This window comes from Oryx dammah, unplaced genomic scaffold (genome assembly GCF_014754425.2).
Source record: "Oryx dammah isolate SB20612 unplaced genomic scaffold, SCBI_Odam_1.1 HiC_scaffold_27, whole genome shotgun sequence".
Lineage (NCBI taxonomy): Eukaryota > Metazoa > Chordata > Mammalia > Artiodactyla > Bovidae > Oryx > Oryx dammah.
This window is the reverse complement of record NW_024070211.1, coordinates 4364770-4388714: the sequence shown is the minus strand read 5'-3', so window position 1 is coordinate 4388714 and position 23945 is coordinate 4364770. Positions and strand designations below refer to the sequence as shown.

The window sequence follows — 23945 nt, the reverse complement described above, 5'->3', positions numbered from 1 at the left end:
TATCCTGAAATCATTTTTCATGTGTAATGTGTCTCAGAAAATGTATTGTCAGATCAGTCCTTTATTTATCTGTAGGATGATGGTTGTGAAATTCCAGCATATTTCAACCATTAAAAGGTAGAACTATATATGTGTGTATATTTATTATTTATCCATTATCAAGAAACCCACACTGGTTCTTGAAGACGGGTTATTGAGATACAGCATAAACCCAGAGCATTGCTTTTGGATCCGAAAACTTCAGGTAGCTGGCTGCTTTTACTCTGATATTCTTCCTTTTTAAACACAAATTAAATGTTTTCCCCTTGTGCCTCACAGAATTAAGTAAGGAAATATGCAGCATTGGCTCAGGATACTGCAGTAGCTACTTTGGAGATGTGGAGCGGGGGAGAGAGTGGCTGGAGTGGGACTGTGCGCTTCAGGAAGCTTGAACCAGTGTTGTGGGATGCCTTCGAGGACTTCGTTAGGAAGAGTATGCGTCTTGTATTCATGGCTGGAGGGGCCAGTTTGGCTTATTTTCCTATAGAATTAGTATTGGCATTTTAGATGGAATAACTAGTTATGAGAAACTGCTCTCTATATTGCAGTTCCTTTAGCAACCTTTGGGTTAATACATGCCAGTGGAATTCCTACAGTGACAGTTTAAGAAACAAAATGAAAAAAATACCTTCATACGTTTCCAGATATCCTGTATGGAAGTGGTACTATTTCTCATTTAAGAGTGACTGGCTGAAGTCTCTATTTAAGACATCTCCTCAGGCCTAAACCCTGAGAGTTCCATGGAGAAGGAGATGCTCATGATTTGAAACAAGACAGAGAGGCTTGCATAATGAAAGCAGTGCTGTTGAAAACAAATGCTGAAGGCATACACAAAAGAGATTTTTTTAGGGAAAATATTTTATGTCCTGGGATATTTTTGTTTTTTTGTGATTAAGACTCAAAGTTAAATGAAGACCCCCATTTGTTTTTTTCTTCCCATCTGTGGCTGTTTGCTTTGGCCAGAAAGAATTAAATCAAGGGTTAGAGTCGGTTTTGACTAGTTAGAATTAGTGAATAGATTCCTCAGTTCTCCTTTGTTACATTATACATCAGTGGCTACCTTTCAAATCATGTATCCTTTCAATGCTTTGATCTCAGTTTCTTTTTCTTTTTATGAACTAATTTGCTGCTGGATGATGCTTTGATGTTTCCAAAGTCCTGTAGTACATATATAACTTTTCATAGATGTTTAGTAACAATTATTTCCATAAACTGTTGACTAAAAAAAGATGCACAAGGTGAGAGTTGTGGGTTAAGTTTTACTTGCGGCCAAATGAGGACCATAGCCCTGGAGACAGCATCTTAGATAGCTCTGAGAAACTGCGGCAGAGAGGCAGCGGGGAGGATCAGTGTATAGCGAGTTTTGGTGAAAGGGGAGTACATTCAATCAAGCACACAGTTTTTTGGAGAAGGTTGTTGCTAGTCTCTGTTGCTAGTCTCATGAAGGTTACTGCTAGTCATGAGGAGCAGACATCACCACAGATAATTTTAGTGCTTTTCTAGTTGTGAGATTTAAGAGTAGCTTCTTCTGAAACTGTCTTCCTAAGACCTGTTCTGCCAGTTTTTCCCAGAGCACATAGGGCCTCATTCTTGATCTCCACCCTGAACTCCTTTCAGGGTGTGTTGAAGGTCAGTGGCTGCAGCAGTCTGATTTAGTCCTTATGGAGGCAGATGGCAGGTGCCAGTTTTTAGTTGGCAAAACATTGCAAAGAAAAAAAAGAATAGTTATTTAGATGAGCTATTTGAAGGAAATTCCTTACAAAAACACCGTCATCCAGTTTAGTAATCTGGAACTTATGTATTTTTTTTCTTCTTTGTGAGTTGAAGTTATCAGAATCGAAGTGGAACAACAGGATTTTGGGTAGTAAACATTTTTAGTTTAAGAGAACCAAGAAACTGGTGTAGGAAATGTTTGTTTCTTAGAACTGCTTTCATTTAACAGATCTTTCCGTGATCTTGTTAAGAGCCCCGCCAGGGCTCTGTTTGAGTCCCTCAAGTCAGGGGGATCCTGTGTTCTGAGTGAGGTTGTGCCAGCCACATCATCTTCCTGGTACAGTTAATTTTTGGCTTTTGCAGGGAGTCTTTGGCGTAGTAATGATGTTCTTACTCTTTCTGCACTTTATAATCTGAAGAGAACTTTAGCTTAGAATAACAGTGAAAGAAGTAGTCCTAACTTATTTTATATGCAAAACACTCTTGGCTTTAGAAATATGTCAGCTAATTTTATTCCAATGTTTGAAAATCCCAAGGTACCTAAAAACTGAAAGAACAGAACGTACACCCAAGAACTAAAACAAGTGGCTTGGTATAATGTAGACCTGGTCTTTGAGGATTGTGCAGCTGTGGTTTACAGTTACTGATGTTCCCATCTTATTCTACTTTTGAATTTCACAAGAAATATCAAGTGTTGGTTTCATACCATGGCTGAAGGGTCTTTGCATTTTGAGGTAATTTGAATTGTTCATGGAACAAAAACATTTTGCAGTATATTGATATATGATTTTAGTTCACATAGTGTTCAAAGGAATTGGATTTAGCATTAATAAATAAAAAGCTTCATAAAACTTAACAGTGTTTGGCATCAAAGAATTGTTACCTGGTGGCAGGCGTTGAAACTATGCACGTTTTCCTATTATAATTTGGTTCTTTTTGCAAAAAGATTTTTTAAAAAGCAAGAAACAGTTGGCTTGTATTCCATCCTCTCCATTATGACCTCTAAAGGTTTCTGTACTCAAAGTTGTGCAGTTAAAATTGATGCCCTGGTCCCTGGTAGAGAAATATTTGTATTGCTCTAGGCAGTTTCTTAGATTTGGAAAATAAATGAAGGTTTTGAATTGGCCTCTCGGGCCAGACCTGGCATATCAACAGTTTAATGGATAGAAAATCTGACTAAGCATCTGTGCAGTCTTATTACCAGAACTCTTGTATTTTTCAGAGCTTAATGTAGGCCAGTGATGGGCAGTTTTATCTGGTACCTAACTCACAATTAGTTACAGAGTGGCAGCAGAGACAGTGACAAAAATATAGATTGGGAGTTGTCATAGCTGGGATTCAGTCTAACCTTTACTGTAAACTGACCTTTGACCTCAGCTTGATCTGTGAAATGGGTAAAATATGAAGTAATACTGAAGTATTATAATAAGAGCATGCATTTCCTAAGGGCATTGTGATAATTAAAAGTACCTGCCTGTCACAGTGCCTGACACATACTAGGCCCGTGGTAAGTGTCAGTTTCCTTTAGCAGTGAGATACCTTCCCCTTTCACCGAGCTATTTTTACCTGTGAATGAGGTGTTCTACAAGGATGCTTCTGTCTCCCAGACTCTGCATTGTGATCTGACAGAATGCTTGCTTGCTCCTAACAGAATCTTTAGGGACTTCTTTCCTCCATCTGACATGCGCCTCTGAGGAGCACTGTCTAATAGACCTTTGTGTGATGAGGCCCATCTTCTGTATCTGTGCTGTTCACTGCGGCAGCTACTAGTCATGTGTAGCTGTTGAATGCTTGAATTATGCATTGTGGCCTGCGAACTGAATTTTTAATTAAATTTTAATTTAAGTAACCACATATGATTAGTGGCTGCCTATTGAACAGCTCAGCTATAGGGCTTAATTCCTTAGGTCTAATCTCCTAATTCTTGGTGAAATCTAAATTATCTGATAATATAGGCTATGTGCAGGAAAACACAAAGAATTTTAAATGAATAACCTTCATTATAAATTGTTGTAAGTCAGCAGAACATCTGATTCGTACTTGAATGATATCCCATTATGTGGACTCTTTTAGTTCAGTTCAGTTCAGTCGCTTAGTTGTGTCCGACTCCCTGCGACCCCATGAATCGCAGCACTCCAGGCCTCCCTGTCCATCACCAACTCCCGGAGTTCACTCAGACTCACGTCCATCGAGTCCGTGATGCCATCCAGCCATCTCATCCTGGGTTGTCCCCTTCTCCTCCTGCCCCCAATCCCTCCCAGCATCAGAGTCTTTTCCAATGAGTCAACTGTTCGCATGAGGTGGCCAAAGTACTGGAGCTTCAGCTTTAGCATCATTCCTTCCAAAGAAATCCCAGGGTTGATCTCCTTCAGAATGGACTGATTGGATCTCCTTGCAGTCCAAGGGACTCTCAAGAGTCTTCTCTAGCACCACAGTTCAAAAGCATCAATTCTTCGGTGCTCAGCCTTCTTCACAGTCCAACTCTCACCTCCATACATGACCACAGGAAGAACCATAGCCTTGGCTAGATGAATCTTAGTCAGCAAAGTAATGTCTCTGCTTTTGAATATGCTATCTAGGTTGGTCATAACTTTTCTTCCAAGGAGTAAGCGTCTTTTAATTTCGTGGCTACAGTCACCATCTGCAGTGATTTTGGAGCCCCCCAAAATAAAGTCTGACACTGTTTCTACTGTTTTCCCATCTATTTCCCATGACGTGATGGGACCAGATGCCATGATCTTCGTTTTCTGAATGTTGAGCTTTAAGCCAACTTTTTCGCTCTCCTCTTTCACTCTCATCAAGAGGCTTTTTAGCTCCTCTTCACTTTCTGCCATACTCTTTACCACTTGTCTTTTCTATCTCATCAGAAAATCATAACACTATTATTTTTCCTTGCATGCTTTTTTTAAAAAAGATATTAACCTAAAAATTCTTAATTGAGAATCTGTTTATCCCTCCAGTAGGTTGAACTATGCAAAAAACTAGGGATTTCAGAAGCATAGTTTTGATATGTTTTTATTGCTTTGCAAATTAATAAGTACTCAGTGGTTTTAGACGTTGGAAGAACTAATGTGACTGAATACGTTTTTTATAATTGCTGAAAATGAATAGGTGTTTTTCAAAGAATTTCTGATTATTATATAGTTTTTCTTGTTTAAGAGATGTCTTTGTCTTTTGATGATGTTAGAGAACAAATTCATAAGAAATGTTATATTCTAATTGACAGCATCTTGGGAATTCCCTGGAGGTCCAGTGGTTGGCTTCATTGCAGGGGCCTGGATTCAGTCCTTGGTCAAGGAACTAAAATCCTGCAAGTTGCACAGCACATACCCCACCCCCCAATAACCCCCCACACACACACCAAAAAAAAGAGAAATGGACATCATCTTCAAAAAGCAATATGACAGATGTTGTTGGCCAGGAAACTATGGTAAAGGCATAAATACTGTGTCAGAGGTAACATTTTCTTTTTTGATTCTACAGTGTTTCTGTGAAGGTCAGCAATCTTGCAATCTTGAGTCCCCTATAAATTCAGCCTCTCGTTTTCAATGTATCCTAGCCCTTTGGAGCTACCCAAAGTATCACCTCAAATGGCACTGTCCTCTTCCTCTCCCATTTTCCTGGCATACTAGTGGGCCATACTAGTGAAAGACGGAAGACTAAACAGATTGCTTGCAGATGGTATTACATTGTACAAGGTTCTTCTCTCCTTGCCTGTCTCATTTCAGCATTTTTATCAGTGACTTGGATTAATGCCTTGCCTGCTGATTGGCTGATGGTGATGTAGTTTTGACATTGCATGACATATTTCGAATACAGAAGATTCTATACAATCTGAAATGATGAGTTGAAATTAGCCAGATAAATTTTCAAAGGAATAAAACACTTGATTCCTATATGAGATTCAAATTACAACTGTAAGAGTACACAGAGAAGTGAAGAGCATGACTTATTGCCAGGTTATGTATAAAGAAGATTAAAGAGTTTAAGATGATTGTAACTCAGTACTAATTGGTAGTAAAATGTTTTGACAGAGGAGCTCCTGTGATCCTTGTTCATTAATGGAAGCATAATTGGCCAGAATAAAAGAGAGATATTGTTCCTTTATTCTGCAGCAGATATTTATTGAGTGAGGGCTTGGCACATTCTGGGCAGACCTGGATATTTATATTCAGCTCTCTACTTTGAGAACTTTGAGCAATGGGAGAAAATTGAGGGGAAAAGAGTAAGCTCTTCAGGGAATTTAAAAATCTTAGTTGGAACGACAAGGGGTGCAGAATGGTGATTGACCTGGAACAAAAAATAGTGATAAGTTGCCAGCAGTGGCAGGTTGTCACTTACAGAGAGGAAGGATTTGACTTCGATGTGAGTTTTGGGAGGGTAGATGTCAGACCAGAGGATAGGTGGTTCAGAAACTTTGGAGCCAGTAGAAGGAAGAACTTTTGTGGTGTCAGAATTCACATTTAACAACACAGTGGAACTGTGTTGAGTTGCTAAAGTCTGATAACCCCAAAGGCATGTCATTTCAGAGATTCAAACTTTAGGTATATGGTTAGACTAAATGGCCTGTACTGTGCTTCCAGAAACAGGACATGTTGCTTCTTTTAATGATTCTTCAGCACTCAGTGGAGAGGAAAAAGTATTCAGAAGCATTGCAAGCAGTTTGGGAAAGCCTGTTCACATCCACACTTTTCACTAACCTATGGTTTGCTGCCATGCCTGTCCACTGTTAAATCTAATGCTGTATTTACAGTTGAATGGTCAAGAGGGAGGAGAATCCATATCTTTTTATTTCTTTGCATGTCCAGCCATTATACCTTTTCCTCTGTGTGTGTGTGTGAGAGAGAGAGAGAGACAGACAGAGAGATGTGGGTTTTATTTTTAAAGAAGAAACAAGATCCAAGTAGCCTGTCATTGTAAAAATCTTAGTGCAGTAAAGTTGAGTAAATGTAGGCCTGTTAAATGTACCAGGGATTTTAAAAAAATGTATGAACAAGTTTCGGTAACTCTGAAGGAAATAGAGAATTAAGGGTCTTGTAGGAAGAAGAAATTTGTTTCCTGACTGATATACATGAGTTTTCATGAAGTGATTGATGGGGTGTTTTTGTTACCAGTAATCAATTATGATTGATGTGCTACCCGTTAGTGTAGTTTGATAAATGTCCTGGCACATGCCTTCAGCTTTTGAAAAGAATTCTTCTGACTGACGTATCACATGTTTGAAATTACAAAGGATATTCCGTTTCATGAGAGGTAGAGTGTCTAACAGTTACAAGTACAGCCTCAGAACCTGATTATGTTTAAATTATACATGGGAGACCATTAGGATGTTACTAATCCCCCCATCCCCCTCAGTTTCCTCATACATCTATCTAATAGTGGTGTTAATAATAGTATCTGCCTTAGAGATTTGTAATGAGGATTAACTTAATATATATGTAAAGTGTTGAGAGTGGTACCTGGTAACGGAAAGTGCTATATGAATCTTTATTGTTGTTATTTAGTGTGCATGTTTAATACATTTTTTAGTTTCAAAGCTGAAGTCTTAGTTTATTTTAAAAAAAGTATATTGTATGTCCACATAAACACAAATTTAGTCTTTTACTGGCTCAGGTATATGTTATTAAGAGTATCATTAGAAACATTTGTTTGTTTCTCTTTCAAAAGAGCTAAAGCAAACAGTCTTATCCTGTTCAGAAATCTCCTTGAGTAAAATGTAATCTCAGTTATTCTAGATAGGCTGGTTAAAAATTCCAGCAGAACAGGTAGAAGATAGTGGTAAGAAAAGTGGTTATGGGAAAACTGAACCTCTATCTATTTTTCTTGTTCTGCGTAAGTTAGTGGAATAATTTCTTTTCTCCCTCTGGCCCCCTTACCTCCCCATAACACCATGTGTCTTCAAAGGCAGTAAGTACTTTGACAAAATTGGTTGGTAATAGCCACAGTGGATCTGTCCGTTTGATCCTCTCTCTGTCTTGGCTGCCCTCTAGAGTTCATGGCAGGGAATCTTACAGAATTAGTCGTATCCAGTGTGCCTGACATCTAGGAGTGCTCGATGTATTGAGCCAGATCAATGACCCTGCTCTCCTTGAGTCTTGTAACAGCTTTGTGGCTCCTGATACATATACTGCGTTACAAAAAACGCTTAGGTTCATTCCTAAAGTTTGTTTACAGCTCACATTGTTGATGAAAAGTAGATTCTGTCTACTGTGTAATTAAGAGAAGTGAAGTCTAGCATGGAAAGTTTACTAGTCCAGTGTTCCTGGTTTTAATTGACAGAAATTCTTGTGTCTGTCACCAAAACTTGTGTTAGTAGAGATAATTTGAAGACTACTGTCTCTGTAATCCAGCCCAGTATATATCACCCTTGCCTCTCAAATTCTCTTTCCATCTTCACCCACTACTCTCTAGTTTTCCCCATTCACTTCATTCTCCTGCTGTACCTTCCTGCCTGTTCCTTGTCTGTGCCTTATTCTCTTTAGGGTTTTCTTTGCCCTGGGGTATGAGGGCTGAATGGGGATAAGCCTTGGGCACTGGATCCCAGGTCTTCCAGTTCACCACAAGATGAAAAGTTACTTCCTACCACCTGTGGGTAGCTTGATACTCAAGAGTAGGACATGATGAAACCTGAGCAGGCCCAAAGGTCACACTTGCCTTTATTAGGACCAGTAGCAACACTCACATCTGGAATCATAAGACAACTCGGGAGATTTTGGAGCTGAACATTTTTAGACTACTACTGTATTTCCCATTTAAAACCTGTAGGTGGCCTCTTACATACCTAGTTAGTTGAAAAGAACAAGTTTCTGTCATAAGGAGTCAGGTAAAAGTTGACAAGTTTAGGTATTTCTTAGGACTTTCTCAAACTTGAAAGTAACCAAATGGCACTCCTACTGTTAACGCTCATCTCTACTCAAGATGAAAAGTAGGTCTTAGCTAAATAACTAACGCTGCATCATATCACGGGAGTCCATGAGAGCCAGGAATAGTCTTCAGTGGTTCCAGCTGTGCTTGTCCACTAAGCAGACATTTCCTTCCAAGCTGTTAAGACTTGTGGCTATACTATTAGAATATTTCTGCCTCTGGATTTATTTACTTTGATTAAATGTCATTTGATTCTTCAGTTCCATGTGCCCTTGAATTCTCAAGTGGAGAACTGTCATTCTGGCTTTCTAATCTTCCTTCGCCTCCTATGGTTACTGAATAGAAAGATGTTTTTGCTGAGCTGCATGCTATGTCCTGCCCCTTTACTGACCTGTAAGCTTTTCCATTGGCTTTCTTTCTGTTTCCCGCTGCTTTCTTGCTTCATAATTGAAGGGAGGATTCAGACCCATCCAGGTAACAAACTACTGGTTCTGCATGGCCTCCTTATTTCTCCATTCCCTTATTATTGTTTTAAGAGTGAGATTGATTGTGTGCTGATGAGTACGTGCACTCACAGTGGGAATTTCCTATTGGTATATTGTTTCAAGGCTTTTAAGCCCGCAGTGAGAACCATAAATAACCACAAGTACTGGTTGCCATTTGAAAGTTCCTTCTAGACCATTCTCAAGCCTGTCTAGATTTTCTACTTTTATCGCAAACTGTTTGAGAGAGCAAAACTGGGTTCAGTTCCGTATGAGATTGCCACTGTTTTCAAAATGAAGGCTTTTCCTATTATATGTCAAGGCTTTTCCTGTTATAGCATGTGACACCCTCACAGATAATTTTAATTTAATTTCACCTTGAAAAACTGAGATGAAAATTTTAATGTCCAGACAGATTTTTGTTGTTATTGTTATTCTAAATGCTTTATAAATGACTTGACTGGTATTTTTTTAGGGGACTACTTTAGCTTTTAATAAATTGATATTGAGCCATCAACTCTTCATGAAAGCAAGAATGTTTTTATATAATACAGCAGAACAACTTTGAGAGAGATACCAACTACCCCTTTTGTTGTATTTTACCGCACGTTTTCACATTAATCATTTGTGGCATAGAACTTTTAGTTTCAGTTAGTTGAGACTGCATTTTAAAAGTGAAACTGCCCTGCTGTCTTTAAATGAGTGACAACGTTGATCAAAACTTGAATTAGTGTGGCTGGGCCTCATGTAGAATGTTTTTTTTGTGAAATGTATTCACAAAAAAATTAATTCAAGTTATTAAGATTTTTGTTAGTGGAGAAAAGGAGAAAGCTCACGGTAGTAAAATTTATATACTGCCTTTTGTAAAAATAAATAAATAAATAAATTTTTTTTTCTCCCCTCCTCAGTTTTTCCAGAGGCCTCAAATACAGCCTCCTAGAGCTACCATCCCGAACAGCAGTCCTTCCATTCGTCCTGGTGCACAGACACCCACCGCAGTGTATCAGGCCAATCAGCACATCATGATGGTTAACCATCTGCCCATGCCGTACCCAGTGCCCCAGGGTCCTCAGTACTGTATACCACAGGTAAAGTATCTCTCACATCTACGTGGTCCATCAGTAGTAGCGTGGGGATTAACTCAGATTCTCACCAGGGGGAGCAAGGAGGATGGTTGATGGCATCGGTTTTTAGTGATGTGTGAACTTTTTTGTTGGATATAAGTCTAAGCCATTTTGTCGTTTTTCATAATATTGTAAGCAGGTATTTTTTCATCTCTTGAAATTTTCTAAGGTGATAGAGAAACTGTTTTTATATCCTATCTTTTCCCCAGTCCCTTACCCATAGTCAGTTGCGCTAAAGTAGACTCAGTAACTAGCTGTCCAGTGATGTTGTTCAGCATCGTTGAAAGCTGTCAGCCTGAAATAATTCTTCAGTGAGCTGATACCTGCCTGTGTTCTAATTTGCTATATGACTGTTCATAAGGCGCACCTTTTTCTTCATCCTCATCGCATCTTTTTTAAAATTGAAGTATAGTTGATTTATAGTACTGTGTTAGTTTCAGATGTATGGCAAGTGATTCAGTTATACCTACATATATTCATTTTTTTTAGTTCCTTTCCATTATAGGTTATTACAAGATACCGAATTTAGTTCTCTGTATATACAGTAAATCCTTGTTGTTTATCTACTCATTGCATCTTAATGGACAGCAATCATTTTGAATGTGTTTAACAAAGTGACTTTACCTCCTTTAAATAATTCTCTCTCTCTCACACACACACATACCCACCCCTTTATTTTTCCATAGTAAGCTACTTTCATGTTATTTATTAGTGTCTGTAATTCCTCTCTTCTAGTACCGTCACAGTGGCCCTCCATATGTTGGGCCACCACAACAGTACCCGGTTCAACCACCAGGACCAGGTCCTTTTTATCCTGGGCCAGGACCTGGGGACTTCCCTAGTGCTTATGGTAAGTGTGAAAATTTGAGCAATTTCTGCTAGTTTGTTGTGGTCGTTCCATTTTTGTTGTGTAGCAGGACAGTTTTGATAGTGAAATTTGGTGGTGTAAAAGTGAAAAAGTGTTAGCGCACAATTGTGTCCAACTCTCTGCCACCCTATGGACTGTAGCCCATCAGATTCCCTGTCCATGGGATTCTCCAGGCCAGAATACTGGAGTGGGTTGCCATTCCCTTCTCCAGGGGATCTTCCCAACTCAGGGATCAAACCCAGGTCTCCTGCATTGCAGACAGATTCTTTACCATCTGTACCACAGGGAAGGATTTTTAAACAAAATGTTGCAAACAGTTCTGACCTGAAAGCTTTGTTTTAAGAGAGTGGAGTATAAGGAAAGAGTAGTATAGAAATGTATTTAGTTAATGATACTTTCTGAAGGAGCTAGTAATTCTGTCCTGAAAGAGCCCATGTTTCAATCTGATGTCTCCTACCAGCTCATCATTACTAGATTTTTACTGGATTTTTGTTAAATGCATAAATATACCTTATCTCCCTTTCATGATTTCTTTTTTCCTAAGCATTTACCATCATTTACCAAAACATTTGCTGATGTTTTCCCACCGGAATGGGATATTCACGAAGGCAGGGCATTTTGTTTGTTTTGTTTATCCGCTCTATCCCTAGTACCTCGAGGACAGTGACTGGCAGGCACTTAGAGAATACACATGGGATGCCTGAATTTAACTCAGAATACCTGTGATTCCTTTTGTGCAGAATTGTGGTGATATCTGTGTCATGGGGAGGTTTTGAGAATTAGTTAAGTGAAAATGCCTTGAGAAACTACAAGTACTTTCAATGTACAAAAGCAAGCACCTTGTTTATACTTGGTGTGTGAACCAGTGAACAAAGGAGTAATAAAAATGACTTATCTTATTCAGTAAGCATCTATGACATCCTACACTTGCTTTATTCCATAGAAAGCCAATTTTAAGTGATAAAATCAGTGAATACTAGAAAAATTAAACTTTAAGAATCAGTAAACATCAATCTTCTCCATTATAGGAAGGAAATATTAAATTTTTAACTTGTTTTTTTAAGATGGTTATCTGGCATAGAAAAACATGTATCCACTAACTATTTTCCTAACATTGGGATTAGTTCCTCAGTTAACCTTTATAGAATAATCTGTGGGTATTAGAATAACCCAAGGAGATTTACCTTAGGTTTTCAGGTAAAATAGGCAAAGCAACCAAGTGTTTACCTAACTTTACTTCTTATACAAAAGGAAAACCTTCCTATTACTTTGAAACTGCTGTTTCAAAATGGTATACTTTATAACTTCATTATATGTCTCAGATATATGTTTATTTAACATGACTTTATTAAGTGGTATTTTCACTAAGAAATACATGATATTTTCAGAATAATGAACATACTCACACATATATTTTAAAGGAAAATTATATGTGCACATTACTCAGCTTTGACATAGAATATTGCTAGCACTGTTGAGGTACTTGTACACCCCTTGAACTTAACTTTTAAGACACAGTTTCATACAAGTCTAGTGTCTTTGTACTGGTACACTTTGTACTTGCTCTGAAAATTATTTTGAAGTGTAAAATTGGCTGTTGTTATCTTGAATTAATTGAAGAGAAAAACTTCAAGATGAGATTATCTCTCACAGTAAACATGGTAAAATTAATAGTATTTCTTCTTTAAACTCAAGTTGCAAAAGGAATGCAGGTATATCTTTGAATTTATAGAATCATTTTGAAAAGTATCTCAGCGAACTTTAGTCTACTATTTATTTACAGATCACATAAATGACTTTCTGACTCACAAAATATCATCATTATTATAAGTCTGTGCCAGGCCTCTTTCTTGCTCTTAATACTACTACTGTAGTATATATGGAAACAATATAGATGAGTTTAACAATAGGGAAATATTTTGATGATGTATACATACAGTATTACAACATTTTGGTTTTATTTATTCCTATTATATATAAACCATATTTATTTTTACAAAAATGCAGTATATTGAGGTGTAGTTATATTTCAGATATTGTTAATGTCTGTTCCTTTTGGCAGATAATCTTTTTCCCCAGGAAATTCTTACTTAGATCTAAGAAGACATTGAGTAGGTAGTTTATCACCTAGATTAAAACACTATTTCCCTAGTTTCCTTAAGATTAAAAGACAATTTAAAAGTTTTTCATTATGAAAGTAACCAATGATGGAAAGTACAAATAATATAGATAGGACATAAAAAGTTGAAGTAGTCAGTTTCTCTCCTTCCTTACTCCCTAAAGAAATAATGATTTAACAGGTTGATATATATTTTTTCATTTGTTTTAAATAATTTTAGTGCAGATGGACATAGACTATTTTTAATGTTCTAAAACTTTCTGATTTTCTCACCACCATCTCATAATGTATTCATGGACATCTCTTCATTTCATCACGTTTAGAATTTCAAGCTACATTTATTCTATTTTAAGAATAAATCATAATTAATCTTTTCTTTGATAGAACTTTAGGTTCTTATTTTGTCATTTGGGCAGACATTTTCATTTTAAAACCTATCACTGGTTAATATGCTTTTATCAGAATCAAAAGTTGTAATCTAATGGTTCCCATCAATTATTGGTCCTTCTGCTATACTGCTTTATGTCAGCTGGCATGGTCTTATGGTCTTGAAACATAAACATTCTCTTCTATTTCCTCTTTTTAGAAACTCCCCTTCTCTTATCTTTCCAGTCCTATTTCTTAATTTGTCTCTGATTCTGGTGCCTCCCTTTTTCATTGGGTAAATGTAGGTGTAGGGACAGGATCCTAGTTCTGTGTTCCAAAGCCAAGAGTCCTCTCTTCTAGTGCAGAGGACCTTCTTTTACCTGAACTGGCTAGGAATGAATCCAAGACTTGTTCACTCTTGCCCTCCTGCTGGAGTTTGTGAGGTGACTGGACTAGGCCCTCTCCCCGCACCCCAGAGTTCTTAGTTCTTCATCTGTAACGGAGTTCACTCCATCATACTAACAGTTTACCCCCTGCTTGGTTTAAACCTTGAATAGTGACTCTCAAAAATATTAGCTCCATTGAATTTCAGTAACTAAGATCATAGAGTTTTGTATAGTTTTTGCAGTGTTTCTACAGTGTTGAGGGAAAAATAACTAATGACTAGTATTTGCTCAGTGTCACTTTTCAATTTTTCTCTTGTCGGTGTTTTTTAAATACTCTGATACCTGTTATGTCAGAAAAATACCTCATGGAGACAAGTTATTTCCAGGTCAACCCTAGTTTGGTGATTGCCCAAAGTGAAAAATACACTTTTGGGAGCAAAACGATGTGGTTAATGGTGGGAATGATGTTGAGAAAGAAAAAAAGGGCTGAGAATTTGCAGTGGTGGGCGGCCCCATTTTCTCTTTAAACTGGTATCCTCTCCTCCTTTCTCACTCCGTCCTGTCATTCCCTTTTCCTTCTGTCATCTTCTTTCTACTCTTTTCCTGAGTCTCTGTGGGGGCTTGGGCACCTGGTTCAGTTCTTAAGAGCTGAGGGAGTCATTGTCCCACCTGGTTTGTGTAGGTGGGTAACTTTTGGCATCAAGTTTCAGTTTGATTGTGATTTTGCAAAGCAGCAGTGCTGTGGTCAGTGATGCGGTTATATGCCACAGAATTATTATGATGGGTATAGTACGGGGTACATTGATTTCATGTGCCAACCTACATATATAACCACTAGATTTCCTTTGTTTCTATGGAAAATTGAAGATTTTTGAAAGGTTTTGGAAGACCTGCAATAAAGAAGACATTTGGGCTAGGTATTTTCTGGAATGTAGATGTTGAGGTATTATTCCCCCTGCCTTTCAGAATTAATTTGTGTGGTGTTTATGCTTGGGGTTTTGCCAATGAGAAGAAGTCTGATTTTTTTCCCCCAGCTCTTTCAATATCCTGGGGGAGTAAAATAAATAGAAAGTAAAATAAAGGAAGAAACATACGTAACTATTACATTTAAAGTTTTGCCAGTAAGCCTTTTAAATAAAACTGCTATTTATTGTATTATTTCATGTAGGAAGCCCGCTTTAATAACAGAGGAATAGGACTGAAATAATTTTAAGACAGGAACAGTCCTTTCCAATAGTGTCCAGGTTGGCAAGCCTATAGTTATATGTGTGTGTATTTTGTGGTTATTATTTCATAAATATTGCCATATATTATTGACAACTTTTGTATAGACCAGGGTTCGGAGAACCACTGATAAAATAAGAGTCAGCAAGCTTTTTCTCTGAAGGGCTGTGTATAGTAAATAGGTTAGGCTTCGCAGATCTCCTGCACTTGTTCAACTCTTCCACAGTAGTGGGAAGCCAGTCAGTCATAGAAAGTAAAGTATTGTCTGTAGGTATCTTCCCATAACACTCTATTTACAAAACAAATGGTATTAAGCTGGATTTGGACCTGCTGATGTAGACAAATCTACCTTCTTCCATGAATAAGAGATCCAGAAACATTAAGTAATTTGCCTCATATGTGCATGCAGAAGTGATTTACATTTTTAATAGAATAGATAAATGTTTTTTAAATGTCTTTGACTATGTAAGAGGTTGGATTAGGTTATAAAATAAAACTATTGTCTGCCAGGGCAGAAGGCCTGCTCTGCTGGAGTCTACAGTTAACTAACTGTCTTACTAATTCAGTGTTTAACCGCCACCATATGGAGAGTATCCTATTCTCTCAGATTTATTCAGCTGGTATTTATTATACATATATTGTACATCAGCCTCTGCCCCAGTCGTGGTGACTCGAAAATATTTCATTAGTAGAGTCTGATTTTTTTAAGGAATGTTTCACCTTTCACCTTTTGGATCTTATTTCACTTAGCTTAAAAAATATGGCAAGGTGAGCAAATTGTATTGCTTGGGAAGCAGCATTTGACACCAATTTTAGGGTGTTGTTTTCTGACTTTAGGAGCTAGTGACGTAATGTGGTAGCATAGAATTGCTTATTTGAGTTCTACTTTGATAGTTCTTTGCTCAGTACTAGAGGATGGCTAAAGTGTTTTTTGTCTTTTAACCTATTCAGAGGGCTTCCATGGTAGCTCAAGACTGTCAAGAATCTGCCCACAATACAGGAGACCCGTGTTCAGTCCCTGGGTTGGGAAGATCTCCTGGAGAAGGGAATGGCAAGCCACTCCAGTCTTCTTGCCTTGAGAATTCCATGGACAGAGGAGCCTGATGGGTTGCAATCCACGGGGTCACAAAGAGTCAGGCACGACTGAGCAGCCGACACACACATACACACAACCTATTCGAATCCTAGTCGTGCTTCTTGGATCAGCCCTGTTTAGTTCTTTTCCAAATCTGATTCTCAAAGACGATTGATACCTGCAGAGTTCTGATACTGAAAATCATAGTGCTTCCAAGACTTTTCCACTTGAAGATTATTATGATAATGGTGGGATGGTGATGTCGTCGATAATGACAGTGATAATAGAGCTACATTATTTGACTTTTTACTAAAGTACCAAGGATTTTTACCAGTATTAACCACCTTAGTACACATTTCTCCTTCTTGTTACTTTGGCTGCTAAAGGCGAGCCATCCCTTATGCATCCGTCATGTATGTATATAACCATTTAAGGCTGTTTACTCTGCAGTTCTTGTCTGTCTTTCCTGTTAATATCATTTTCTTCTCCGTCTGCTGGAACAGGTATACAGGTATACTGTTTCATTCCCATCTTTTCTTAAAAAAGGTTTGTTTTACTTCATATTTTTGTCCACCCGTAGCCCATTTTTCTACTTCCTTTCAAAGCTTATAAGAAAAAGAGCTATCTATACTGTCTTCATTTTCTTTCATCTCATTCATTACTGAACCCACCCTAATGAGGATGTACACTCCACCCCAGTCTAAGCCGCTTTTGTCAAGGTCACCAGTGAATTTCATTATGCTAAACCTTAGCTGGAATTCCAGTTGAGCTGTTTCAAATCCTGAAAGATGATGCTGTGAAAGTGCTGCAGTCAGTATGCCAGCAAATTTGGATAACTCAGCAGGGGCCACAGGACTGGAAAAGGTCCGTTTTCATTCCAATCCCAAAGAAAGGCAATGCCAAAGAATGCTCAAACTACCCCACAATTGCACTCGTCTCACACGCTAGTAAAGTAATGCTTAAAGTTCTCCAAGCCAGGCTTCAGCAGTACATGAACCGTGAACTCCTTGATGTTGAAACTGGTTTTAGAAAAGGCAGAGGAACCAGAGATCAAATTGCCAACATCTGCTGTATCATGGAAAAAGCAAGAGAGTTCCAGAAAAAAAACATCTATTTCTGCTTTATTGACTATGCCAAAGCCTTTGATTGTGTGGATCACAATAAACTGTGGAAAATTCTGAGAGAGATGGGAATACCAGACCACCTAACCTGCCTCTTGAGAAATCTGTATGCAGGTCAGGAAGCAACAGTTAGAACTGGACATGGAACAACAGACTGGTTCCAAATAGGAAAAGGAGTACGTCAAGGCTGTCTGTTGTCACCCTGCTTATTGAACTTTTGTGCAAAGTACATCATGAGAAATGCTGGACTGGAAGAAACACAAGCTGAAATCAAGATTGCTGGGAGAAATATGAATAACCTCAGATATGCAGATGACACCACCCTTATGGTGGAAAGTGAAGAGGAACTAAAAAGCCTCTTGATGAAAGTGAAAGAGGAGAGTGAGTGAAAAAGTTGACTTAAAGCTCAACATTCAGAAAACGAAGATCATGGCATCCTGTCCCATCACGTTGTGGGAAATAGATGGGGAAACAGTAGAAACAGTGTCAGACTTTATTTTTTTGGGCTCCAAAATCACTGCATATGGTGACTGCAGCCATGAAATTAAAAGACGCTTACTCCTTGAAAGAAAAGCTATCACCAACCTAGATAGTATGTTCAAAAGCAGAGACATTACTTTGCCGACTAAGGTCCATCTAGTCAAGGCTATGGTTTTTCCTGTGGTCATGTATGGATGTGAGAGTTGGACTGTGAAGAAGGCTGAGCACCGAAGAATTGATGCTTTTGAACTGTGGTGTTGGAGAAGACTCTTGAGAGTCCCTTGGACTGCAAGGAGATCCAACCAGTCCATTTTGAAGAGGATCAACCCTGGGATTTCTTTGGAAGGAATGATGCTAAAGCTGAAGCTCCAGTACTTTGGCCACCTCATGCGAAGAGTTGACTCATTGGAAAAGACTCTGATGCTGGGGGGTATTGAGGGCAGGAGGAGAAGGGGACGACAGAGGATGAAATGGGTGCATGGCATCACGGACTCGATGGACGTGAGTCTAAGTGAACTCTGGGAGATGGTGATGGACAGGGAGGCCTGGCGTGCTGTGATTCATGGGGTCGCAAAGAGTCGGACACGACTGAGCGACTGAACTGAACTGAAATCTTACCTGACCATCTGACATGGTTCAGCGCTCTGCCCATTCTTAGACTGTTTTCTTCACTTCAGCCGCTGCCTTGGTTTTCTGTTTCATTTCTTTTGCTGTGTTTTCTTCATATCTATGGCCTATAATCAACATAAAGTGCCTTGGTAATTCTGTGGTGGTCCAGTGGTGAGGACTCTGTACTTTTACTGCCATGAGCCCAGGTTTAATCCCTGATCGGGGAACTAAGATCCCACAAGACATGTAACACAGCCAAAAGAAAAAAAACGGTAGTACTACTTAAAAAAATAAATAACATAGAGTGCTTCAAAGATTAGTCCTTGGGCTTCTTTTCTGTTTGTACTCATTTCCTGGGTTACCCAGTGTCGTGGTTTAAATATTGTCCATATAGTCTAATTCCAAAACGGATACCTATTTTCTGGCTCCAGACTTGAACCTCTTTTTGTATATTTGATATCTTGGTTTGAAAGTCTGATAAGAATCTCAAAACTTTCCATGTCCAAAATTGAACTCTTGATTTTTCTGCCCTAAAGTCTTACTTTTCCTCATCCCAGTAAATAAATACATAAATAACACAATAAATAGAACCTTATTCTTCCATTTGCTCAAACAAAAGACCTGAAGAATTTTCCTCGACAGTTCTTTCTCTCATACTCACATCCCATCCATTAGCAAGTCTGTCGGCTCTGTCTTCAAAAATATCCAATATCTGACCCCTTCTTACCACCTCTACTATAAGTACTCTGGTTTCATAGTAATTGTGATAATAGTCAAAGTTTTGAAAGCTAAAAAGGATTCATTGAGGCATGAGTGTACTCAAAGGCATGAACAATGTTGAGATTGATGTACATAAGGGATAGGAATAGGTTGTCCCTGGAGCAAAGGTGTGGAGTTTGAGAATGGTAGAAAATGTAGTTAGAAAGGTGGAACCTGGATACTTAGTGAAAGTGAAAGTTGTTCAGTTGTGTCCGACTGTTTGTGACCCCATGGACTATAGCGTCGGTGGAATTCTCCAGGTCACAGTACTGGAGTGGGTAGTCTTTCCCTTCTGCAGGGGATCTTCCCAACCCAGGGATTGAACCCAGGTCTCCTGCATTGTGGGTAGATTCTTTACCAGCTGAGCTACAAGGGAAGCCCTGGATCCTTAAGTGTCTGGGCTTTAGGCTGCTTTTTACCAGCCTTTTTACAGCCCCAACAATAGCATTCTTCAAGCCTTTATGATGGCTCCCTGTGGCGGTGGTTCTCCGCAAGTAGAGAGAAGAACTAGACCGCCCCAGCCCACAAGATGATGAGTTGTATTATCCAGTCCCTGACCAAACCCACATGCAGAACATATTCACACAAACCTTTGTTTGAAAATTACGTTTAGAGGCAGTGAGCACCCAGAGTAGATTTTTTTTTTAAGCAGTAACTCTGGTGTCAGTTTGCAGGAGTTGGTTATTTAATTGTTTTTTTCTAGTGGAAGCTGAAAAAGAAAATATGATTATGACTGGGAATCAATCATTCTTTAACCACTTCAGTAGCTGGAAGGGGTGAGCTAGGGGAAAGAGATAAGTGAGAAGGATGCTTGTTTTTTTACATTTTTAAAACTAATTGTCTAGATTCACGGTGTCATTACCAGTCGTATAGTGGTTGACAAAGTAACTGAATGCTTTTTCACTGTTTTCTGATTCCTTAGGAACGCCTTTCTACCCAAGTCAGCCAGTGTACCAGTCAGCTCCTATCATAGTGCCTGCGCAGCAGCAGCCCCCTCCAGCCAAGAGAGAGAAAAAAACAGTAAGATGCGCTTATTAGTTTTCTCATTTTAAAATTGAATGTCCATTTTCTATCAAGTGAGTCTACCTACACCTGTACTAATTACTCACCTCAGTTCACAGATGAGGCCTAATTTTTGTTCCTCCCTTATATCCTCTCCACTGTACCTGGAGGATTTGTATGAGCCTGTAACGAGATGGTGCAAATACCCTTTGCTTAATATCAGTTTTCAACATGCGCTAAGCTAGCTATGCTAACTGCCATCCAGCTCTAGAACTGGGAAGGTTTAGTCATGAATTGACAGGGGGAAAATAGCACAAGAGAAAATAGAGTACTGAGGACAACGAGGAAAATCTTTCTGATGGAGCAGATTTAAGAAACAGAAAGCAGAATTTAGAAAATGTGTTGTAATTGTTTATAATAAATTTAACAGAAGCTTTGCCTCTGTCCATTCAATCAGGCCTAAGGGAATTAGGGTACAGCAATATGAACTATGCACTGCAGAATATTTTATAGAAGAGAGGCTTGCAGGCTTTTAAAACATCAGAACACAAATGAGCGAATCTTACAAGAGTGTCTCAGATCACACAGCTAAAATAGATGTGAGTGACATCTTAAAATTACTCTCATTTAATAAAAATTAATTAGGTTCAGAATTTTTTTTTTCTAATCAGACACAAATTGCTTGTGCACATGTCATAATAAAAAAAAACATGCTAGTGTATCTTGACACTACAGGTGAAAACTCATGCTTTGGAGATGTTGAAACAGCATGGTAGATGTAGGACTTGAACATTCTTAGAATGCAGAAAAGTTAATTTTTAAAAAAAAGCAATGAAAACAGACAACAGTATTAATATATTGTTACTGAAGAAGAAGGGAAAACAAATAGATTGAAAAATAGTACATAAAACTATAGTAGAAACAAGATTCTATAACTGATAGTAGAAATCTTAAACCTCTTCCCTAGAAAACTTCCAGGTTCAGGTGGTTTTACTAGTTCTTCGAAATTCTGAAGAAGCCATGGATGGCTTCGTAAGCTCTGGATTTAATGACGAGCAGAAGCGGGTTTTATGTCTCAGCATTGTCCCAGGACAAAAGGCCTAGACCCAGGCGTTCCATCTTCATATAGTACCTTCTCCACTGTTGTCTGTAAACATAGGCCCTCACAAAATTACAGGAATACCATCCACATTGTTCTGTATCTTGTATCTTTTCATTTACCAATACATCTCGACAGTCACTTTATATTAGTATGTATAGAGCAGTCTCATTTTTTCTACTACTGTTTGTTATTTAATTGTAAGGATGTAATATAAAGTTTTAACTACCATGTTTTTGATCAGTCTTTAAGATCTTTCTGTCTTTGCTGAAAAAAAAAAACAGCATTGCATTGAGCATCTTTACATATATATATAAGGTTATCTGCAACATAAACCTCTATTTCTTTGCCCTAGGATATGAATATTTTTCACTTTGCTAGAGAACCATCTAGGCCTTTAAAACTTTAGAGAGTAACTTCCATATTTTACAAATATTTTATGAACTTTGTCTTACGTTAAGCATTACAAATAAAATCAGTTCAGCATTGCTTAAAAGATAAATGTTAATAGTTTCCCTTTTTGACCTAGAAATTCATCCAACTAGGTTTCATGTTGTGCTACTTTAGTTCAAGCCACTGCGAATGGCCTAAATTCCTTTGAATGACACCCTGTGGTTCTCTGATTCAAATCAAGTCAGATATCAGCTTTGATATTTGACAGGTTTCCCAGTTTGCACCTTTATACATCATATTCCTATAAATCTACTATGTAGACACCCATCTGTAAATATGCTGTCTTAATTTATAACCTTATAGATAAGAATTCGGGATCCAAACCAGGGAGGTAAAGACATAACAGAGGAGATTATGTCTGGAGGTGGCAGCCGAAATCCTACTCCACCTATAGGGAGACCCACTTCTACACCTACTCCTCCTCAGGTAAGAGAGAGCATGCCGTGATGGGTGATGGTGTGTATCTGTCACTAACCTCTACTGAACTCTTTTCTTCTGAAGCCACTTGACTGTACTTTTTTGCTTTCCATCAGTTGTCTCATAGCCTCGAATATCTAAATGATTTTTAAACAGACATGTTTGTTTCTCTTTGTAAACTGTTATAACTTCCAAATTTTTATTGGTAATGTTTCTTTGTATTGTCTTCACACTCAGAGCATAGCTGTGGCCCCTCTTCCTAATTATTGCTGGGCACCAAAAGGAGCTGCATTCCCATGGAAACCTCATCGCTAAATGAGCATTTTATATTTCCAATATGGAGTCTTAGGAATTAAATGCTACACACTATGATAATACAAACATTAAATTAGAGAATTTAAACTTCTTCACTGAACAGTTTTGTTTGAGATGATTGCCTGTGTTTTTTTCAGAGCATATTTAAATGTCCTACAGGTAAACCTCTTACTTTTAAGTCCTGCATAAATGAGCTTGAGTGGAAGGTGTCTTCTCTAATTATTTACAAAGGTTTTTAGTAAGTTCTGTCAAACACTTGTTTGTTCCTGTTGCAGAATGTGGTTATCAGTGATCTTCTAAGAGCTCACTTTCCTGCTTTTAGACATCAAGGCATTCCAGGAGGAGCTGGGGTTTAGTAGGCTATAATAGAGAATGGATCCCCCTTCCCCCAAGTTTGACAGAATGTTGATTTCATCATTAGGTTATTTTAAACTAGGCTAAACCATTCTGAGGAGGAGAATGATTTCAAATTTTCACAATATAGAGAACAGACGTAACCAATGTTCTTAAGGTCTAGGGATCTGCTTGCTTCTCCCTCTTGCGGCTGAATGGTGAGGTACTCCTGAGAGCCCAGTTTACAAACAAGTGATATGGATGATCAAATATAAGGCACTTCACAATGACAGACTGTTGACTTGATTTTAGTAGTACTGTACAGGTTAAAAAAAAAGTTCTTTAAAGAGCCCATAAATACATGTTTAAATTTAGAGCCCCTTGAAAATACATGAACTTTGAATAAGCCTCAAACCTGAGACTTTTGTGTGATGACATGTTTTACTTGGACATGATGATACTGTCTGGCTGACTTTTATCTTCCATCATCTAGCAAAGTAGAATGTGTAACCACGTAGGTATAGGAATTGTGAGATTATATTGATGATTGTTAATAGAACCTTTTCCCATGCTCTGTTATTTCCCCAGGGATATTCCAAATCTGGAGTGACTGAATAGGGCTGAGACTCAGTCTTGTCCCTGGATATGAATGTGGAAGCAGCAACATTTGCACATTTAAATTAATCTACTTTATGTGCTCTGTTAGGAGCATCCTATTGCAAAAGTTTAGGATTCGTTCATAGAGGGCATTCAATTTTGGTCTGTATTTTCCAACTTTAGTTAAAATATTGTTGTTGTCAAACTATTTAGTTTAAATTCTCAACTAGAGCATGTATTTCTACATTTTAATTCCCTGTGAGTTTTTTTCTTTTTGTTCTACGGAGCTTGATCGTACCCTCTGCTGGTTATCTCTCTCACCTTAGTCATGGGCATCCTTTTGCTCTTTATCATTCTCCAGGCCTGAATATAAATGTGTGTGTTTGGATCATCATAAAGCCGACTGAATGTACACTTTTAGCTGATAAAGATCATCAATCAATTATTCTAATGTTGGTAGTTCTTTCTGAGCTGTAATATCATCATGAAGCATTACTTAA

At 38.2% G+C, this 23945-nt stretch overlaps 1 protein-coding gene across 16 annotated transcripts in view; it reads left to right on the top strand.

The window, feature by feature from the left end:
• The window catches only part of EIF4G3 (eukaryotic translation initiation factor 4 gamma 3), a 348214-nt gene that overhangs the window by 179420 nt on the left and 144849 nt on the right, over nucleotides 1-23945 (top strand). For 10 of the 16 annotated variants that reach the window (XM_040229501.1, XM_040229499.1, XM_040229495.1 and 7 more), the window contains 4 exons: nucleotides 10007-10186; nucleotides 10958-11072; nucleotides 20152-20249; nucleotides 22087-22209. In XM_040229501.1, the coding sequence (XP_040085435.1) occupies nucleotides 10007-10186; nucleotides 10958-11072; nucleotides 20152-20249; nucleotides 22087-22209 (516 nt within the window). Of the gene's footprint in view, nucleotides 1-9069; nucleotides 9091-10006; nucleotides 10187-10957; nucleotides 11073-20151; nucleotides 20250-22086; nucleotides 22210-23945 lie in introns of all 16 variants that reach the window. The other 6 variants (XM_040229503.1, XM_040229502.1, XM_040229500.1 and 3 more) reach the window with 1 other exon arrangement.